The following is a 21,099-nucleotide window of genomic DNA, read 5'->3' as shown; positions in this document are numbered from 1 at the left end:
TCAATTATATCTGCAAAATCTCTTATTCCAAATAAGGTCACCTTCTGAATGTCTAGGTGGTTGTTAAGTTTTGGGGCACCACCGTTCACTACATTACAATAAATAATAGAAATAAAGTTTAAAGGGAAATTAAAAAATCATTCTAGGGCTGGGTGCCATGGCTCGCACCTGTAATCCCAGCACTTTGGGAGGTTAAGGCAGGAGGATAGTTTGAGCCCAGGAGTTCAAGACCAGCCTGGGCAACACAGGGAGACAGACACAATCTCTACAAAAAACTCCAGCTCTACTAAAAATACAAAAATGAGCTGGGTGGTGGTGTGCGCCTGTAATCCCAGCTACTCGGGAGGCTGAGGCACAAGAATTGTAGTGCGCGGAGATCGTGCCACTGCACTCCAGCCCGGGGTTAGGAATGAGACTCTGTCCCAAAAAAATAAAATAGACAAAAGACAAGAAGAGAAATTTTTCCAAAGATGATGTACAAATGGCCAACAAGCACATGAAAAGATTCTCAGCATCATCAGTCATTAGGGTACTACAAACCATGTTTTGTCACTATTCACGGGCATTAAATGCGCTGACTCACGCACAAAACATTCCATAAAGAATATCAGTGGGGGTACAGGAAAGGGTCTCATTGGAGGTGCTGGGGTCTTTAACCAGAAAAGCAAAGCCTTTGCCACTTTGTTATGCCACTCCAGAGTTGCGTCCGGCTTACAGAAGCACCGTCTACAGATGCAGAGTTCAGACACTCAAACCTGCGATCAGAGTTCCTGCAGGAGACGGGGGTGCGGGGGGAGCGTCTCCCGACTTTAGCATCTGAGATGAGTACATCCTCCCACGGGCAAGTGAAAAACAAATCTTAAAGCCAGATGCGGGCCGGGCGTGGTGGCTCTCGCCTGTAATACCAGCATTTTGCGAGGCTGAGGTGGGGAGATCACCTGAGGTCAGGAAATCGAGACCAGCCTGACCAATATAGTGAAACTCCGTCTTTACTAAAAATACAAAAATTAGCTAGGCGTGGTGGCACACCCCTGTAATCCCAGCTACTCGGGAGACTGAGACAGGAGAATCACTTCAACCTGAGAGACAGGTTGCAGTGAGCCGACATCACGCCATTGCACTCCATCCTGGGTGACAAGAGTGAAACCACGTCAAAAAAAAAAAACAAAAAAAAAACAAGGGCCAGATAGAGTGTCATGCACGGGTAGTCCCAGCTACTTGGGAGGCTGAGGTCGGAGGATCGCTTGAGCCCCAAATTCGAGAACAGCCTGGGCAAGACCCTGCCTCTTAAAAACATCCCCAAATCGTAATATCAAATATAAGTCCTTGCACTCAAATGGACAGTTCATTACGTGGTACCGCGTCCTGTTGCGGATCAAGGCCATCTGAGTTGGTTAGGACAGCTAAGCGGGACGTCCAGGGCTGCTCGCCAGCGGTGGGGCTAAATAGGAACTTGTGCCTGAGCAGCCCAGCGTCTTACAACTCTGCTGTGAGGAAGACTGGCTGATTATCAGGCCCAGAATCACGAGCTTAGAAACATTAACAGGAAGTACGGTACCGAAAAGTGGAAACTTTAAGGTGCTTATTATTTTCCTCCTGCCTTGTTCCTGTATGTGCCGCTTCACCGGTGGGACCCCGGCCTGGCTGCCCTACCGGAAGCTAAGAGAACTCCTCCCCCAGGGGCAGCCGTCGGGCCTCACCCCGGTCTACAGCGGGAGAGCGTGGCCCATGCCACGGGTAGCTAGTTGGGCCCCTGGTGCAGGTTTAGGGCCTGCAGCCAGGCTCGGGGCGTCCGGGGGTGCCCACTGGCTGGGGTCTGAGGCGGCTTCTGTCGGGTACGGGAAGGCGGACTGCTGTGCAGCCGCCGGCTCGCTCCGGAAACCCACAGTCACACGAAAGCGGCAGCACCACCGCGCCTGGGCTATCGTCTCCCAACATGGGGAGACAAAATGGCCGCCGCGCCCCGAGCCGAAATTACATCCGGGCTCCGCGACACGCCCGAACCACAACTCCCAGAATGCTCTGCATCGACAGCGGGAGACGAGACGCGCTCGGGCGCCGCTTAACTGCCACTAGGCCCAGTGCTCCTCCCCACAGCGGAAGGCCTACGAATACGCGGTGTCTTACGTCGCTTCCTCTGTTCTTCGTTGCACTGGCCAACGGGACGCTTAGTCTTTTGGCAACGGGGTGAAACCTTTCTTGTGCCTGAAAAAACGGTACTTCACAGTGGGGCTTCGGCGCCTGCGCAAAAGGCCTCGGGGCGCACTCCAGTTCCCGGTAAGCCCCGCGAGGCCCGTTTGCGTGCTGACGCACGCAGTTAGTCGTGCTGACGTGCAGCGCGGCCCAGGCGGGGTGCGAGTGGCGCAGTCGGAGCCCGCTGCGGCCCCTGAGGAAGCGAGGAGGCGTCGGCGTCGGCTGAGGCGGGCGGACCTGCGAGGCGAGGCGGCGGCCCCAGGCCCGAGGGACTCGGGAGCTCGAGCAGCGGCGGCGGCAAGACCTCTCCCCCTCGGAGGCGGCGGGCGGAGGCGGCGGGTGAGAGGGTGAGGGAGCCAGCGAGCCGGGTGGGGGAGGGGTGGCGGCCCCGGCGCGAGGCCATAGCGCGCGGAGAACGGCCCAGGCCGCCGAGCTCCTCCGCGCGCACGCGCGCTTGCCGCCCTTCGCTGGCGCGGACGCCTTCGCCTCCCTTCCCCCTTCCCGCCGTTCCTGTCGCGCGCGGGCTTCGACCCCCCCGCCCCTCCCCCATGGCAACGGCGTTCGCAGCCGCCTGTACTCGGGTTCGCGAGCGCCCTTGGCGAGGGGGGAGCGCGCGCGCCTCGGCTTCACTCCTCCCCCCCACACGTGCGGCCGAGGTGGCCTTCCCGCAGCTGCCGCTTTCGGCCCTTAAGTGGCGGGGAAGGGGCGGCGGCGGGGGGCCTGCTCCTGGACCCTTGCCCCCGGTTCCAGATCTCCTTTCCTCGGGCTTCTCTTGGGCGTTGGGCTGCCCGTGCCGGGGGCCTCCCAGACTGCGGGACGCCGCGCAGCCCCCTCCCCCATTCCGCAAGGCCGAAAATAGGCCCCCGGCGCTGCGGGGAGGGCCTTGAACTCCATGGGCCGGATTTAAATGGTTTTGGATTCCTGGCTATCAGACTTTGAGTTGTTAGTAGCGGGGAGAAACCCCAAATCTTAAAAACTGAAGAAAACGTGTTCAGTTTACATTTGTAAGGTAGACCGTGCGTTCCCTTTTTACACTTTTTCAACGTCTCCCGAGAATTCGTGTTAAAACTAAGGAGGCTTTTGGAGACCTTCGTTGGGAAGAAAACGCCGGACTCATATATAAGTTTTCTGATTGGTTTCAGGCGTTATTTGGCACACAGCTCTTCTGAAGCTTGGTTTTCACTCGGCTTCAGTTAGGACGAATCTGGATCAGAATTTTCAGTGTTATGTTGCCTTTCATTCTAAGTGCGTGGGCTTAGGGCTCTTCTAAAGCTACTATTTTCGCTTTCTGGGTTCTTTGTGTCCACTCAGCCGCGCTGGAGCGCCCCGGTGCTGAGCTGGCTGTGCTTACTGATGTCCATTTTCTTGGACAACCCTTGTCTCCCCTTTTGGTACCGTTTTCTTTTTTGCGTATTTTAATGTTGAATTTAAATTCATCTTTCTACTTCATTGTTAGCTTACCAGTCAGAAAATTTCCCAACAGAAAAGGGTCTTTTTGTTTTCCTTTGTACCTTTTATTTTCTGCTTTTAAGTTGGGTAACTTTTGCATATCCACTGTCTATGGCCCCCACTTTAAGAGTTTTATAATATCGTTTGGTGATTTGGGTGTGGCGGTGATCTTCCTACTTTCTGTGTCTTAACCCCCTTAGATGCTGTGGGGTCGTTTTTTTTGTGGGGTAGGGGTGGCTCATTCCCTAAAAGTTCTCCGAAGCATTGTGACCTAATATCCTTTGCTTAGCACCTACTGGTTTTTTTTTTTTTTTTTTTTTTTTCCGAGACGGAGTCTAGCTCTGTTGCCAGGCTGGAGTGCGGTGGCGCGATCTCGGCTCACTGCAACCTTCCGCCTCCTGGGTTCAAGCGATTCTCCTGCTTCAGCCTCCGGAGTTGCTGAGATTACAGGCAATCGCCGCCGCCCAGCTAATTTTTGTATTTTTGGTAGAGACGGAGTTTCACCGTGTTGGCCAGGCTGGTGTCAATCTCCTGACCTGGTGATCCGCCCACCTCGGCCTCCCAAAGTGCTGGTATTACAGGCGTGAGCCACCGTACCGGCCTGGTTCTCCCTTCTTAAGGAGTGGGAGGATTTTTGTGTGAGGTGGTATGGAAATGTGGGTGAATGGTTAAGCTGAAGAATTAATTGCAGGTCAAAAACGTGCTGCAGGGGAAGCAGAAATTAGGTGGGGTAGGGGAGAGGCGAAGAAGGACCTAGTTTTAAACTGTGAGGAGGATTGGTACTAGAAGATGAAAATGAGGATTGGGGTGTAGAAAATTGATGTTTTGAGCCATAAAATTTTTCATTTTTTCCTGAATTTCTGCTTGCTTTGTCCAGGTTTAGCCTCTTCTGTCACCTTCTGCTTTCAATATTGGGTCTGCTACTGGGCTTGGGTAGGGACCCATCTTTAGGCTAGGCACGCACACTGTGTGTGCGTGCATGTGCTAGTGTATTTTTCCAAACATTTGTATGATGCTTCTTCATTCTGGAATTTTCTAAATGCATCCTTCCCTTCTCTCCAGTTCTTTTATATCTTTGATTACTCTCTCCACTTTGCCTATTCCGTAGGGTTTTTTCTCAGTAGTTTTTCCTCATATATGCATGTTCTAGGAAACTGTCTTGGAGAGGATGAGCATGAGAAAGAGAGTATATGTAATAGGAGAAAGGAATAGAGTATGTGTAGCCAAGGAATTTAACCAGAAAAGCTGGGACTTGAGAATTTTTCAGAATCACGTTAGGGTTGGGACAAGTTGAAAGGCTAGAACCTGGGAGGAGGCATGGGGTTAACACAGGAGAGAAAAAAGAGGCAGGGCTGGGAGATAAAAACTAGGAAGTGCTATCCAGGGGATTGGTGAGGAAGGCCAACGGTTGGACATTAATGAAAGTGGGGTGTAGAGAGGGTTTCTAGATAGATTTAGGGCAAGGTATATGGAGAAGGTATGGGAACGGTTGGAACAGAGGAGACTGGTTTGATGTGTTTAAATAGAGCAGAGTTGAAAACAGGTAATATTTGACAGCTGGCAAGACTTGGAGGAGCTGCAAATTGTGGTAAATCCTATTGAGAGGAAGGAAATTGAAGGAATAAAATATCAGGATAGTTGATAGGATCTTTAAATATTTGGAATCAAGGAAATGGCCCTTACCTGGGAGGTGAAGTATATGACGATTATCCAAGTTCATGTGTGTTTGTGATGTGCATGCTGGCCTTTAGTTGGGGTGTGAGGCTGCACATTCTGAACCAACTAGTTTGGTGTTCAGATACCTAGGGGCTGTGTAGTTTATTTCGTATTCATATAGGGTGGTCTGAAATCCTTAGGTAAGTTTTTGGGAGAGTCTTTGGACATGGACTAGAGGCCGTTGGGTGCCACAGATCTATGTCTGGTATTTGTTGTGACCAGGAGGCCTTGGTTGGTTACCAGAGGTTAGGAATCAGAGTAGTTGGTAAAGACACCACTTGTACATTTTGGGGCCAAAGGAGAACAAAAAGGGATAGTGTGGAGAGATTTTAGAGGAACAAGATCCTTGTTTGCCTAGGGTGGAAAAAGAAGAAAATTTAGGTGCAGGGAGGGATTATTTAGAATTCTGTGCAAGGGCATTGAGAGAAAGGTTGTAAGAACTGGGCTGTAATTTGGTAGAAAGGAAATTTGGAAGGACAAAGAAGTGGTTTTCTTGGGAGACCAGGAGGATGGTGGAGCATTATGCAGCGAAGACTTAGTGTGAAGATAAATGTTGAATTAGGGATGGAAGGAGAGCAGGGACTTGGGTGTGGGGCGGTAAGTGGTTAGTTTGGGGCCAGGGGCCTGACCCGTGTCTGCCCGCTCCCCCTCAGGAGCGGTGGTGCCCCCCCCGGGCACGGGGCCATGTACAACGGGATCGGGCTGCCGACGCCCCGGGGCAGCGGCACCAACGGCTACGTCCAGCGCAACCTGTCCCTGGTGCGGGGCCGCCGGGGTGAGCGGCCTGACTACAAGGGAGAGGAGGAACTGCGGCGCCTGGAGGCTGCCCTGGTGAAGCGGCCTAATCCTGACATCCTGGACCACGAGCGCAAGCGGCGCGTCGAGCTGCGATGCCTCGAGCTGGAGGAGATGATGGAAGAGCAGGGGTGAGGGAGAGCTGGGGGAGAGTCAAGTACTGAATGAGTGCAGAGCTGGGGGTGTTAGGTGGGATGTAGGGAGCTTAGGGTGGTTGAAAGAGGCCTGGCAAGGAGTTGTGGTAGGGGAGGAGGCAAATGAGCTCTAGAGAATTGAAAACAGTTAAGGGACAGTGCAGAGTGGGAAATGAGAAGGCTGTGTCTGGGGCATAGATGGGAGCCTGAGGGACTAAATGGAGGCACATGGGAGAAGGGAGGGGCCATTGAGGAACAAAAATGTGTTTTAAGGAAGAGATGGGAAAGCAGAGACCAGGTAGAGGAGCTAGGTAGGCTGATTGGTGTTGTCATTGGTAGAAAAGAAGAAGATAAATGGATGTAAGGATTGAGGCCTTCGAAAGTAGCATAGGCAGGAAAAGAGGAGTTAGAAGAATACTTGAAGAAGAGGGAATCATGGGCTGGGAAGGGAAATTTTGGAAAAGGAGCACATTAAGGCAGAAAACTCTTTTAGAGCAGTGGTTTTAAACTTCAGCAATGGTGACCCTTTTATACAGTATCCCTCACTTTGTAATCCCAGGAAATAAAAGGCACGTTCTTGTTGAAGTTGGGGAGGAGCACTTGGAACCCTGCTTGCTTAACTTTTTTCTTTTGGTCCCTGAAGTGTAGCATATTTAAAATCCACTGTTCTAGAGGGAGTAGTAAGTAGAGGGAAGAAAGATGATGGGAAAAGATCAGACAGGAGAGAAGGGACTTTTGGGTGAGCGAAAAGTTCTGTGTGTGCATGGAGAGGGAGGGGCCCCTTTTGGGAAGGAGGGAAATGGAAACCTGGGACTGGGGAAAGTGTCCTGTCGAGCTTAACGCTGAAGGGATTTGTTCTTCAGGTACGAGGAACAGCAAATTCAGGAAAAAGTGGCGACCTTTCGACTCATGTTGCTGGAGAAGGATGTGAACCCTGGGGGCAAGGAGGAGACCCCAGGGCAGAGGCCAGCGTGAGTGTTGCGCTCTCCCTCGATGACTCTGGACTCTACTCTGGCTGCTGGCTGCTGCTGCTGCTGCTGCTGTCCTTTTCCTTACGTGGGACTTCCTCCCTGCTTTCGTCTGCCTTTCCCATGCCTTATTTGGCTCCTGCTTATACTTGTGTTCCGAATATGGCTCTGTCCTTTATATTTCCTTTAGCCTTTTGCCTTTCTTTTGTCTAGGGTCACGGAGACTCACCAGTTGGCAGAATTGAATGAGAAGAAGAATGAAAGACTCCGTGCTGCCTTTGGCATCAGTGATTCTTATGTAGATGGCAGCTCTTTTGATCCTCAGCGTCGTGCCCGAGAAGCTAAACAACCAGCTCCTGAGCCTCCCAAACCTTACAGGTATACAAGGCCAAGAAACCACTTTCAGCTTCTTTTCTTGATTGTAAGCTTCTTGCTCTTGTTTTTTTCCTTTTGTGGGCTGGTTTCTTCCCAAACTCTTCGGATTTTGTTCTTGTGAAGTTGAGGTGTCCAAGAAAATTTGTCCAAGGGTTAGTCACAGTGGGTCATGCCTGTAATCCCAGCATTTTGGGAAGCTCAGGCAGGAGATCACTTGAGGCCAGGAGTTTGAGACCAGCCTGGGCGATATGGTGAGACCCCCATCTCTACAAAAAGAAAAAAAGCTGGGTGGTGGCACATGCCTGTAGTCCAGGCTGCTTGGAGAGGTGGAGGCGGGAGGGTCTCTTGAGCCCACGAGTTGGAGGTCACGGTGTGAGCTGTGATGCTGCCACTGTACCCCAGCTGAGGCAACAGGGCGAGACACTTTTATTTTTTTATTTTTATTACTATTTTTTTCAGACTCTGTCTTTTAAAGAAAATAAAGGAATGTTTTGTTCTACCACCCATCTCTGCTACTTTTCATTTTTCCCCAGCCTTGTTCGGGAGTCTAGCAGTTCTCGCTCACCAACCCCAAAGCAGAAGAAGAAGAAAAAGAAGAAAGATAGAGGACGGTAAGTTAGTTGGAAAGTTACTCTGATAGCCAGAGTACCAATCCTGTGGTGTACTTTCTCTCTGGAAGTGGACAGTTCTGGCTTCCACAAAGCCGGAGAAAGTTGTCAGGGAGGAGGGAGTTACCATTGAGGCCTCAGCTAGAAGAAATATCTGAGTTTCTCAGTGGGGAAGTGTTGAGTTTGCAGTTCTGCTAATTAAGATTGGCCAGCAGCATTTTGGATTCTGGAATTTTCTTTTTCATTTTGAGGTTTGTTGACTTAAGGAGTTACTTGTACTTGTTGGAGAAGGAATAAAAAAGTCCTGGGCTTAGGTCTGGGGCATTAGTGCTATTAGGACGTTCAAGTGTTTCAGAAACCTTTTTAGGGGAGAGATTGTAAGTGGGAGGGCCAGGAAAGAAGCCAAGCAGAATGATCTTGCTTTTGAATCCATCTTCAGCAGGTCAGAGAGCAGCTCTCCTCGACGAGAGAGAAAGAAAAGCTCAAAGAAGAAGAAGCACAGGTACGAGGTGGGACTACTTGAATGATTGGAGAAGGTTTGCTGAATTCAGGCAGAGGTGTTTCTTATGTTTTTTCTTTTTTTTCCAACAGGTCAGAATCTGAGTCCAAGAAACGTAAGCATAGGTAAGAGCTCTTTAACTCATAGGGGGCGCAGTGGCACGTGGAGTGGGGTGATTTCTTTTTCTTGGAGTGAAGCTCAATTCCTTGATCTTTGTTGTGTCAACACTCCCTTTTTCCATGTCACTTTTGGTTTTATTTCCTTTTTTAAAGAAGTTACTTTTAACAGTCTTTCCTTATTTCCCAGGTCTCCCACTCCAAAGAGCAAACGTAAATCTAAGGACAAAAAGCGAAAGCGGTGAGTGAATTTGTGGGGAATTTGCTTAGGAAGTAAGTGAACACCACCTTAGTGGGAGGGGGTTGAATGAGTTACGTCCCTGACTGGTAAAGGGTTGAGGGATAGGTGAGGAGAATCCAGGGCAGGTACAGCAGTACCCTGAGCTGTGGTGGCGGTCTTCCTTCAGGTCTCGAAGTACAACACCAGCCCCCAAGAGTCGCCGGGCCCACCGTTCAACTTCTGCGGACTCTGCTTCCTCCTCCGATACTTCCCGCAGTCGGTAAGGGGTAGTCCAGGAGGAAGGGAGGGAGAGAGGGAATGATGGGTTAATTAATTTAATATTTATTGAGCGCCCACGGTGTGCTAGGCGCTGCACAGACCATTCGGAAGACACGGTCCCTGCCCTCTAGGAGCTGACAGGCTAAAGCAACAGGATGGACAGACATATACATTTCCCCTTCTCTTTTTTTTTTGTTTTTGTTTATTTGTTATTTTTGTTTCGTTCTGATGTATATGGACTGCCAGAATAGGGGGGGTGGTGGTTTGTTCGTGGTGTCTGGGGGAGGAAGGAATCCTTACCCTGGCTTCCTTAATCGGGGAAGGCTTCCTGAAGGAGGTGGGCTCAGAGGTGAGTTGTGAATGAAGCGGGTAGGGAGTGGGCTGGGTGGATGGTTTGGGGATGTTTGGGGGAGGTGAGTAAAGGGGTAGAAGGGAGAACGCTCTTTGGGATTGTGTTGGGAAGAGAAGAACCAAAGTGGACTGTACTTGTATTTCAGTGAATGGTTTGAGTTTTGCGACTAAGAAGGCTTTTTGGAAGAGGGTTGTACGGTTAGGAAAGGTGGATGGGAGTTGGGGAGGGGGTTTTCTGTTCTCCCTTTGAGCTGATTTCCTTCCTCTCCCGCGTCCTCAATTAACTCCTGCAGGTCTCGAAGTGCTGCAGCTAAAACTCATACAACTGCCTTGACTGGGCGAAGTCCTTCTCCTGCTTCAGGGCGACGAGGGGAGGGAGATGCGCCTTTCAGCGAACCAGGTACTACCAGCACACAACGGCCTAGTAGCCCGGAGCCTGCTACGAAACAGCCTAGCAGCCCTTATGAAGACAAAGATAAAGACAAGAAGGAGGTATGTTCCTGAGTTGGTGATGTTCATTGAATTGAAATGTATAGATTTAGGATAGACATGTGATGCGAAAGGGAGAAGTAATAACTTATTAAAATAAATAAATTCAGTTTTTTTTCTGCATTCCTCTCCCAGTTCTGTTATTGCATCTGCAGAACTTTTAGTGTTGTTACTAGACTGAATTGTGAACTCTTTAGAATCAAATCTCACTGGATATTAGGTTTTATATTGTGTCTTGTTTATACATAGATAGAACTGGAACAAAAGTTGTATTTTATCTGTGTGCTCCGTATGATGCCTTTAGTTTCTTCTCTTTTTTCATTAAATGCTGGTCATGTCTCACCAAAACTTTTTAATCCATTGGGTTTTCACCAATAGTTTGAATGAAACACTGAAATAGTCTTCAGTAGTCTTCTGTTCTAATTTTAAGCATTAATCATTTCTTCTTGCTTTAGTGATTACAGTGTGAATTCTTGGCCTCTATCATCAATTTGCCATGTCATCCAGGGTTACCTTTCCAAATTACAAGTTGGTTGACCTCAGAAACTTAACTACTTCCCTATTACTTTTGAATTATATTTAAGGCTTTTAATAATCTGGTCTTTTTCTCATTTCCTGTACTCTACCCATCCTGGGCTGCTTTTTTACTCTTCACACAAATCACGTTCTCACATCTTTATTCATGCTGTTTGTTTTCCTTTAATGAAGTTATTCTTCAAAGGTGAAGTTGCCATTCACTTTAGGAAACTGCTTATTTTTCCATTTAAAAATAGTTTTTTTCCGTTCTTATAACATTTTGTAGTGGTATTTGTTAAATGTAGTAGTGCATTAGTTATGTGCATTTTGTGTTTCTTTCAGTTTTATGATTCTGACTATTCATATCTTCATATGTTTTCACCACTGTGCTTTATATGATTCCTTGTTATTGAATGAAAGTGATCGCTTGTGGTCAGAGGGTGTGTAAAGGAAAAGTTATCATTGGAAAGGGTGCTGGGATCTTGGGGTGATGTGAAGTTTTGGCGTTTATGAATCCCTATCCCTACTCTCTCTTCCACTCTTAGAAATCTGCAACTCGACCTAGCCCCTCTCCGGAAAGGAGCAGCACAGCCCCAGAACCACCTGCTCCCACTCCGCTCCTTGCTGAGCGACATGGCGGCTCCCCACAACCCCTTGCAGCAACCCCCTTAAGCCAGGAGCCAGTGAACCCCCCATCTGAGGCCTCTCCAACTCGGGGCCGTTCACCACCTAAGTCTCCTGAGAAACTTCCCCAGTCTTCTTCCTCAGAGAGCAGCCCGCCATCCCCTCAACCTACCAAAGTTTCTCGGCATGCCAGCTCTTCCCCAGAAAGTCCTAAACCTGCTCCAGCTCTGGGGTCCCACCGAGAGATTTCTTCTTCTCCCACATCCAAGAATCGCTCACATGGCCGAGCAAAACGGGATAAATCACATTCTCATACTCCCTCCCGTAGGATGGGGAGGTCCCGTAGCCCTGCCACTGCTAAGAGAGGACGATCTCGGTCTCGAACCCCTACCAAGAGAGGTCATTCTCGATCCCGATCTCCCCAGTGGCGTAGGTCCAGGTCTGCACAGAGGTGGGGAAGATCTAGAAGCCCCCAGCGACGTGGCCGCTCTAGGTCTCCTCAGCGACCAGGCTGGTCTAGGAGCAGAAATACCCAGAGAAGAGGCAGGTCTAGGTCAGCAAGGCGAGGGAGGTCCCACTCTAGATCCCCAGCCACTAGGGGCAGATCTCGTTCTAGAACACCAGCCCGCCGGGGCAGGTCCCGCTCTAGAACACCTGCCAGGCGGAGATCACGATCCAGAACACCCACCAGGCGTAGGTCTCGGTCTAGAACACCAGCCCGGAGGGGCAGGTCTCGGTCTAGAACACCTGCTAGGCGCAGATCTAGGACCCGATCACCAGTACGGCGTAGGTCTCGTAGTAGGTCACCAGCCAGGAGAAGTGGCAGGTCACGCTCTAGAACCCCAGCTAGACGTGGCCGCTCACGCTCCAGAACCCCAGCCAGACGTGGCCGCTCACGCTCTAGAACCCCAGCTAGACGCAGTGGTCGCTCACGGTCCAGAACACCAGCCAGGAGAGGGAGGTCTCGGTCTAGGACACCAAGACGAGGAAGATCCCGCAGTAGAAGCTTAGTTAGACGTGGAAGATCTCACTCTAGAACACCTCAAAGAAGAGGCAGATCTGGCTCATCTTCAGAGCGGAAGAACAAATGCAGAACATCTCAGAGAAGAAGCCGGTCCAATTCAAGCCCAGAAATGAAGAAATCTCGCATTTCTTCAAGGCGGAGCAGGTCTCTCTCTTCACCACGGTCCAAAGCAAAATCTCGCTTGTCTTTGAGGCGCAGCCTTTCAGGGTCTTCCCCATGCCCTAAACAAAAGTCACAGACACCACCCAGGCGCAGTCGCTCTGGATCCTCCCAACCTAACGCTAAATCTAGAACGCCACCCAGACGCAGTCGCTCTAGTTCTTCTCCACCGCCTAAACAGAAATCTAAGACACCATCAAGACAAAGTCATTCCAGTTCATCTCCTCATCCTAAAGTGAAATCTGGAACACCACCGAGGCAAGGGTCCATAACAAGTCCCCAGGCCAATGAGCAATCTGTAACGCCACAAAGACGGAGCTGTTTTGAATCATCACCTGACCCTGAGTTGAAATCTAGGACCCCTTCTAGACATAGCTGCTCAGGGTCCTCTCCTCCTAGAGTGAAATCTAGCACACCTCCCAGACAGAGCCCATCTAGGTCGTCATCTCCACAACCCAAAGTGAAGGCGATAATATCACCAAGACAAAGAAGCCATTCTGGCTCCTCTTCTCCAAGTCCTAGTAGGGTGACATCGAGAACAACTCCACGGCAAAGCAGATCAGTATCTCCCTGCTCCAATGTGGAATCCAGATTGTTGCCAAGATACAGTCATTCTGGGTCCTCCTCACCAGATACCAAAGTGAAACCTGAAACACCGCCAAGACAAAGTCACTCAGGGTCTATTTCACCATACTCCAAAGTAAAGGCCCAAACTCCACCGGGGCCAAGTCTTTCTGGATCAAAGTCACCATGTCCCCAAGAGAAGTCTAAAGACTCACTAGTTCAGAGTTGCCCTGGATCCCTCTCTCTGTGTGCAGGAGTAAAATCTAGCACACCACCAGGCGAGAGCTATTTTGGTCTCTCATCTCTGCAACTGAAAGGACAATCTCAAAGTTCACCAGACCACAGATCTGATACTTCAAGTCCCGAAGTGAGACAGAGTCACTCAGACTCACCATCTCTGCAGAGCAAATCTCAAACGTCACCTAAGGGAGGTCGGTCCAGGTCTTCATCTCCAATCACTGAGCTGGCATCCAGATCTCCAGTAAAACAAGATAGAGGTGAGTTGTCAGCGAGTCCTATGTTGAAATCTGGAATGTCTCCCGAGCAGAGCAGGTTCCAGTCTGACTCTTCTTCACATCCTACAGTGGACTCGAATTCTTCCTTGGGGCAGAGTAGATTGGAGACTGCTGAATCAAAAGAGAAAATGGCGTTACCTCCTCAGGAGGATGCTACTGCATCACCTCCTAGACAGAAAGACAAATTTAGTCCCTTTCCAGTACAGGATAGGCCTGAGTCTTCACTGGTATTCAGAGACACACCTAGAACCCCGCCAAGGGAAAGAAGTGGTGCTGGGTCATCTCCAGAAACAAAAGAGCAAAATAGTGCATTGCCTACGTCAAGCCAAGATGAAGAGTTAATGGAGGTGGTAGAGAAGTCTGAAGAACCCGCAAGCCAAATCTTGTCTCATTTGTCTTCAGAACTTAAAGAAATGTCCGCAAGTAATTTTGAATCATCTCCTGAAGTAGAAGAAAGGCCTGCTGTGTCTTTGACTCTTGATCAGAGCCAGTCACAGGCTTCTTTGGAAGCAGTAGAAGTCCCTTCAATGGCCTCATCTTGGGGTGGGCCACATTTTTCTCCAGAACATAAAGAACTGTCTAACTCCCCACTCAGGGAGAACAGCTTTGGATCACCTTTAGAATTTAGAAACTCAGGCCCACTTGGTACAGAAATGAATACTGGATTTTCTTCTGAGGTTAAAGAAGATTTGAATGGACCTTTTCTTAATCAGCTGGAAACAGATCCATCTCTAGACATGAAAGAACAATCGACAAGATCCTCTAGACGCAGCAGTTCTGAGCTATCCCCAGATGCAGTGGAAAAGGCAGGGATGTCTTCAAATCAGAGTGTCTCTTCACCTGTGCTTGATGCTGTACCCAGAACACCCTCGAGAGAAAGAAGTAGTTCTGCATCTTCTCCTGAAATGAAAGATGGTTTACCCAGAACTCCATCGAGGAGAAGCAGGTCTGGGTCTTCTCCAGGACTTAGAGATGGGTCTGGGACTCCCTCGAGGCACAGCCTGTCTGGGTCCTCTCCTGGAATGAAAGATATACCTAGAACACCATCTAGAGGGAGAAGTGAATGTGATTCTTCCCCAGAACCGAAAGCTTTGCCTCAGACTCCCAGGCCGAGGAGTCGTTCTCCATCATCCCCAGAGCTCAACAACAAGTGTCTTACCCCCCAGAGAGAAAGAAGCGGGTCAGAATCATCAGTTGATCAGAAAACTGTGGCTCGGACTCCCCTGGGGCAGAGAAGTCGTTCGGGATCCTCTCAAGAACTTGATGTGAAACCCAGTGCATCCCCTCAGGAAAGAAGTGAGTCAGACTCTTCTCCAGATTCTAAAGCCAAGACACGAACCCCACTTCGGCAGAGGAGTCGCTCTGGATCATCTCCAGAGGTTGACAGCAAATCTCGACCATCCCCTCGGCGCAGTAGGTCTGGTTCCTCCCCTGAAGTGAAAGATAAGCCAAGAGCAGCACCCAGGGCACAGAGTGGTTCTGATTCCTCTCCTGAACCTAAAGCTCCAGCCCCTCGGGCCCTTCCCAGACGAAGCAGATCAGGTTCATCAAGCAAAGGCAGAGGCCCTTCTCCTGAAGGAAGCAGCAGTACCGAGTCCTCTCCTGAACATCTGCCCAAATCCAGAACTGCTCGCAGAGGTTCCAGGTCATCACCAGAGCCCAAGACCAAGTCTCGTACACCACCTCGACGTCGCAGCTCTCGATCATCTCCTGAGCTAACAAGGAAGGCCAGACTGTCCCGTAGAAGCCGCTCTGCCTCATCCTCACCAGAAACTCGCTCTAGAACTCCCCCAAGGCACCGGAGAAGTCCCTCAGTGTCTTCCCCGGAGCCAGCCGAAAAGTCGAGGTCTTCACGCCGACGGCGCTCAGCTTCATCTCCACGCACTAAGACAACCTCAAGGAGAGGCCGCTCTCCTTCACCAAAGCCTCGTGGACTCCAGAGGTCCCGTTCCCGCTCAAGGAGAGAGAAAACAAGAACAACCCGACGTCGAGATAGGTCTGGATCTTCTCAGTCAACCTCTCGGCGAAGACAGCGGAGCCGGTCAAGGTCACGGGTTACACGGCGGCGGAGGGGAGGCTCTGGTTATCACTCAAGGTCCCCTGCCCGGCAGGAAAGTTCCCGGACCTCCTCTCGACGCCGAAGAGGCCGCTCTCGGACACCCCCAACCAGTCGGAAGCGTTCTCGCTCACGCACATCACCAGCCCCGTGGAAACGCTCTAGATCTCGAGCCTCTCCAGCCACTCACCGGCGATCCAGGTCCAGAACCCCCCTGATAAGCCGACGTAGGTCCAGGTCTCGAACTTCACCAGTCAGCCGGAGACGGTCAAGGTCCAGGACTTCAGTGACTCGACGAAGGTCCCGGTCAAGAGCATCCCCAGTGAGCAGAAGGCGATCCAGATCCAGAACACCGCCAGTAACCCGCCGTCGTTCAAGGTCCAGAACGCCAACAACACGCCGCCGCTCCCGTTCTAGAACTCCACCAGTGACTCGCAGAAGGTCCAGATCCAGGACTCCACCAGTAACCAGGAGGCGATCTCGAAGCAGAACTTCGCCTATCACTCGCAGAAGATCAAGATCCAGAACATCTCCGGTTACCCGAAGGAGATCTCGATCTCGCACATCTCCAGTAACTCGAAGAAGGTCCCGCTCTCGAACCTCACCAGTGACACGCCGCCGCTCTAGGTCCCGGACACCTCCAGCTATTCGGCGCCGCTCTAGATCTCGATCGCCACTGTTGCCACGCAAACGTTCTCGAAGTCGCTCACCACTTGCTATCCGCCGCCGCTCCAGATCCCGTACTCCACGAACAGCTCGGGGTAAACGGTCCTTAACAAGATCTCCTCCAGCCATCCGCAGGCGTTCTGCATCTGGAAGTAGTTCTGATCGTTCACGATCTGCTACTCCTCCAGCAACAAGAAATCATTCTGGTTCACGGACACCTCCAGTAGCACTCAACAGCTCCAGAATGAGCTGCTTCAGTCGTCCTAGCATGTCCCCAACACCTCTTGACCGCTGCAGATCACCTGGAATGCTTGAACCCCTTGGGAGCTCTAGAACACCCATGTCTGTCCTGCAGCAAGCCGGTGGCTCCATGATGGATGGTCCAGGTCCCCGAATACCTGACCACCAGAGAACATCTGTGCCAGAAAATCATGCTCAGTCCAGGATTGCACTTGCCCTGACAGCTATCAGTCTTGGCACTGCTCGGCCGCCTCCGTCCATGTCTGCTGCTGGCCTTGCTGCAAGAATGTCCCAGGTTCCAGCCCCGGTGCCTCTCATGAGTCTCAGAACCGCCCCAGCAGCCAACCTTGCCAGCAGGATTCCTGCAGCCTCTGCGGCAGCCATGAACCTAGCCAGCGCCAGGACACCTGCCATCCCAACAGCAGTGAACCTGGCTGACTCTCGAACACCAGCTGCAGCAGCGGCCATGAACTTGGCCAGCCCCAGAACAGCGGTGGCACCTTCGGCTGTGAACCTGGCTGACCCTCGCACTCCCACGGCCCCAGCTGTGAACCTAGCAGGGGCCAGGACCCCAGCTGCCTTGGCAGCTCTGAGTCTCACAGGCTCTGGCACACCACCAACTGCTGCAAACTATCCCTCCAGCTCCAGAACACCACAGGCTCCAGCCTCTGCAAACTTGGTGGGTCCTCGGTCTGCACATGCCACAGCTCCTGTGAATATTGCTGGCTCCAGAACCGCTGCAGCCTTGGCCCCCGCGAGCCTCACCAGTGCTAGGATGGCTCCAGCATTGTCTGGTGCAAACCTCACCAGCCCCAGGGTGCCCCTTTCTGCCTACGAGCGTGTCAGTGGCAGAACCTCACCGCCGCTCCTTGACCGAGCTAGGTCCAGAACACCACCGTCTGCCCCAAGCCAGTCTAGGATGACCTCTGAACGGGCTCCCTCCCCTTCCTCTAGAATGGGCCAGGCTCCTTCACAGTCTCTTCTCCCTCCAGCACAGGATCAGCCGAGGTCTCCTGTGCCTTCTGCTTTTTCAGACCAATCCCGTTGTTTGATTGCCCAGACCACCCCTGTAGCAGGGTCTCAGTCCCTTTCCTCTGGGGTAGTGGCAACGACCACGTCCTCTGCTGGTGATCACAATGGCATGCTCTCTGTCCCTGCCCCTGGGGTGCCCCACTCTGATGTGGGGGAGCCACCTGCCTCTACTGGGGCCCAGCAGCCTTCTGCATTAGCCGCCCTGCAGCCAGCAAAGGAGCGGCGGAGTTCCTCCTCGTCATCGTCGTCCTCTAGCTCCTCCTCTTCATCATCATCGTCGTCGTCCTCCTCCTCCTCCTCTGGCTCCAGTTCTAGTGACTCAGAGGGCTCTAGCCTTCCTGTGCAACCTGAGGTGGCACTGAAGAGGTGAGGGAGCTTGACTTCTAGAAATCTTCAGTGGGGGAGGTATTGGGGATGGGTTTGGGGAGTGGGGAGGGAGAAACCATGTCACAGGTGCTTGGCTCTTGGAGGAGGTAATGGGGACCTTGACCCTCAAGCTGGGGGTAGAAGAGAATGCTGGGGCAGGGGGCGGAGGGAGGAGGAATGGGACAGATGAAAGTCTCCGAAGGTTCATTCTCTAGAGGATAATGATAAGTTTTCCGTCTCTACAGAGGACAGAACTAGAGGAAATGGACTTAATTTTACAGCAGGAGGGATGGCAGTTAGACCTCAAGAGGAACTCCCTGGGCTGGAAGGATCTTCAGAGGTCATCCCATCCCTCTCCCTGCCTCCAGGCAGGACGGCCCCTTCCCCAGCCAACCTGCACTCACAGGGGCCTCCCCAAGCTGCGGCTCTCCGAGGAAGGAGACTACCCAGCTTCAGCTTCCACACCTGAGCCCAGAGGCCTTATTCCTCCATCAGGGACATTCTTGAGGTTTAACCTTGATCCCTTATGCTGCGGGCCCCAGCCTGTTGCTTCTGTTAGCAGAGGTTGGGTCAGCTCGAACCACTGCTCTCCAGAGAATTGCTGGCTCACATGGCTTGGAGAGCTCCCAGCGCCTTTCTCAGGCACCCCTCCCCCCACTGCCGTTCCTCCAGGCCAAGGAAGGTAGGGTTGGGGCTGGGGCAGCTTGTCTCCTTGTGACACTCCTCTCCTCCCACAGGGTCCCCAGCCCCACCCCAGCCCCAAAGGAGGCTGTTCGAGAGGGACGTCCTCCGGAGCCAACCCCAGCCAAACGGAAGAGGCGCTCTAGCAGTTCCAGTTCCAGCTCCTCCTCTTCATCTTCCTCTTCCTCTTCCTCCTCCTCTTCTTCCTCCTCCTCTTCCTCTTCTTCCTCTTCCTCCTCATCTTCCTCCTCCTCCTCGTCTTCCTCCCCTTCCCCTGCTAAGCCTGGCCCTCAGGCCTTGCCCAAACCTGCAAGCCCCAAGAAGCCACCCCCTGGCGAGCGGAGGTGAGTGCTGCCTTGCCTGAGATGGAAGGAGGGTGGGGGAGTGACTTGTCCAGAGAAGGGGCCCTGGGGTGTGAGCTCCCCGCTGGGTGTCTCACGTGGCCTTGGGCATCTGGTTGTGGGGGAGGAGGCACTTGCTCTCCTCTCCCCATGCTCGTTGCACCCTGTTCTGGCGAAGGGCTGCGCCATCCACAGCGGCGTTCAGGCCAGGACCGGGGGTCCTTGGTTTCTTCATCTCCCTCCCTCAACACATAGCCTGTTCCCAGGGTTCTAGCTTTGTCTCCCTGTTGCTACTGCCAGGGCTCTGGTCTGGCCACCATCATCTTCTCCCGACTCTGTCCACAGCCTCCTCCCTGTCTCCCCGTCTCCACGCCATTCTCTTCCACATGTAGCCAGAGGGACCTTTCTAAAACGCACATCTGGCTACTTCCCTCCACTCCACAAATCCTTCGGGACGCCCTGTGGCCTGCAGGACAAAGCCCCACCTCTGCGGGAGTGGCGTGTGAGGCTCTTCACCAACGGGCCTTGCCCGCCCTGTGTTCTCCTCCTGCCCGCCCCCACACATGCCCTGTGCTCCAGCCACACCCAGCGCCTTGCAGTCTAAGGAGAGCCCATGCCTTTGGACATGCTGTTCCTTCTGCCTGGAATTTCCTTGTCCGCCTGGTGAACTCCTCGTTCTGCAAGACTCCGCTCAAAACAGCACCTTCGAGAAGACTGCCCTGCCCCTTCCCTGCCCTGCCCCATGTCCCCCTCCCTTGGGTCCCCAGAGCCACGCACATCCAGCCCTGCTTCCCACACACGGGGCCGTGCGTGCCTTTCTTCACCACTGAGCTCCTTCAAGGGCAGGGACTGTCTTTATCTTTGCATCCCCCGCTGCACCCTGTGCCTGCCCACTGGGCACTCGGTGGATGGTGTGCGGGCGGATGGGTGAGTGAGCGGACAAAGGTGGGTCTGAGGCTGGCCCTGTGTGGTGTGAGGTTTGGTGGTCAGGACCTGGGCGGGTGGTCCTGAGTGCTGGCCGGTGCGCTTGAAAGGGTGTGGTGCTATTGGGTCCTACTGTGTTCCCCAGGTCCCGCAGCCCCCGGAAGCCAATAGACTCCCTTAGGGACTCTCGGTCCCTCAGCTACTCGCCTGTGGAGCGTCGCCGTCCCTCGCCTCAGCCCTCGCCACGGGACCAGCAGAGGTAAGGCCACCTGCAGGTGTCAGCACCCAGCCCTGTCTGGCCGCCACTGCTTTCTGCAAAGAAGAAAGCTTTGTGGCTCTGTGGTGCCTGAGGTGGTGCCACCCTGTGGCCTGATGTCTGTCCTGTGTTGCAGCAGCAGCAGTGAGCGGGGTTCCCGGAGAGGCCAGCGTGGGGACAGCCGCTCCCCCAGCCACAAGCGCAGGAGGGAGACACCTAGCCCTCGGCCCATGAGACACCGCTCCTCCAGGTGCGTGTCCTGGAAGGCTGAGGTCCCCTTCCGGGAGCCAGTTGTGGTGGTGGTGGGTGGCGGCCCCATTTTGGGAGTGGCCCAGAAACTGGCCTTGAGGGCTGGGGTGGGAACTCTGTTGACCCGTATCTTCTGTTGCAGGTCTCCATAAATTGTCTTTGGGGGATTCCACCACACCCAATGCTTTGGAGCCACAGGAGTGTCCCTTCTTCCCCAGCAGAGCCGTGGGAGGGTCTTTGTCTGCTCTCCTTTGAACCTTGGCAGCCCTTGGATGGAGGGCTCCCTTTCCCTCCCCTTTTTTTTCTTTGTTCCTGTGAAATGTTAATCTCCGTGAGTTCTTCCTGGTTCATGTGTTCTGGGGGGTTTGGGGTGGGAGGGAATGCAGATGGGAGTTGGGGGAGGGGAGGATACAGTTCAGGACACCCCAGCCTGGAGTCAGGGCCAGGGAGGCATGGCCCCACTTGTATCCAAAAGTTCCCAGGGGTGATTGTGATGGTGGTTGGGACTGGAGGTTGTGTAAGGTGTTCTTGGAAGGAAGGGGCAGGAGTTGGAATTAGTTGGTCCCTACTGTCCCCCATGAGGTTGTGTACCCCTCCCCCCAACTTCTCACGTTTCTTAAAGGCATTTTGGTTTTTTAAAATCTGTACAGCAAGAGCAACTTTTTCTGTCAAATAAAAATGAGAAATGCAGGAA

General features: G+C 52.5%; 2 protein-coding genes across 12 annotated transcripts in view; one reads left to right on the top strand and one right to left on the bottom strand.

The window, feature by feature from the left end:
- Positions 1-3,554, bottom strand: part of LOC129047442 (dapper homolog 3-like) — a 12,958-nt gene extending 9,404 nt beyond the window's left edge. Inside the window, exons 1-2 of the mRNA XM_054535081.1 lie at positions 3,545-3,554; positions 2,128-2,879 (exon numbers count right to left, since the gene is read on the bottom strand). Coding sequence (XP_054391056.1) covers positions 2,128-2,879; positions 3,545-3,554 — 762 coding nt within the window. The remainder of the gene's footprint in view (positions 1-2,127; positions 2,880-3,544) is intronic.
- SRRM2 (serine/arginine repetitive matrix 2) lies at positions 2,369-21,099 on the top strand. Of its 11 annotated transcripts, none has more exons than XM_054534628.2 (15): positions 2,369-2,540; positions 6,012-6,284; positions 7,151-7,258; positions 7,469-7,633; positions 8,164-8,241; positions 8,678-8,740; positions 8,830-8,862; positions 9,044-9,094; positions 9,261-9,353; positions 9,997-10,195; positions 11,254-17,954; positions 18,692-18,979; positions 19,322-19,921; positions 20,046-20,159; positions 20,293-20,408. In XM_054534628.2, exons 2-13 carry the CDS (start codon positions 6,043-6,045, stop codon positions 19,578-19,580), a joined length of 8,280 nt encoding a protein of 2,759 aa, XP_054390603.1. In that variant the 5' UTR covers positions 2,369-2,540; positions 6,012-6,042; the 3' UTR covers positions 19,581-19,921; positions 20,046-20,159; positions 20,293-20,408. The 11 variants fall into 11 exon arrangements, with proteins under 11 accessions (XP_054390603.1, XP_054390607.1, XP_063573590.1 ...); XM_063717520.1 differs by lacking the exon at positions 19,322-19,921 and adding an exon at positions 20,548-21,099 and having other exon boundaries at positions 2,395-2,532; positions 20,296-20,406; XM_009250357.4 differs by lacking the exon at positions 19,322-19,921 and adding an exon at positions 20,548-21,099 and having other exon boundaries at positions 2,395-2,532; positions 20,293-20,406.

Source organism: Pongo abelii, chromosome 18 (genome assembly GCF_028885655.2).
Source record: "Pongo abelii isolate AG06213 chromosome 18, NHGRI_mPonAbe1-v2.0_pri, whole genome shotgun sequence".
NCBI lineage: Eukaryota > Metazoa > Chordata > Mammalia > Primates > Hominidae > Pongo > Pongo abelii.
This window is presented reverse-complemented; position numbering and strand designations above follow the sequence as displayed.

Bases quoted from the DNA above. Each gene is read 5' to 3' on its own strand.
- SRRM2 (XM_054534628.2), top strand. From the start codon at position 6,043: ATGTACAACGGGATCGGGCTGCCGACGCCCCGGGGCAGCGGCACCAAC. The intron at 8,242-8,677 runs GTAAGTTAGTTG...ATCCATCTTCAG, and splicing joins AAGAAGAAAGATAGAGGACG to CAGGTCAGAGAGCAGCTCTC. The intron at 8,863-9,043 runs GTAAGAGCTCTT...CTTATTTCCCAG, and splicing joins TCCAAGAAACGTAAGCATAG to GTCTCCCACTCCAAAGAGCA.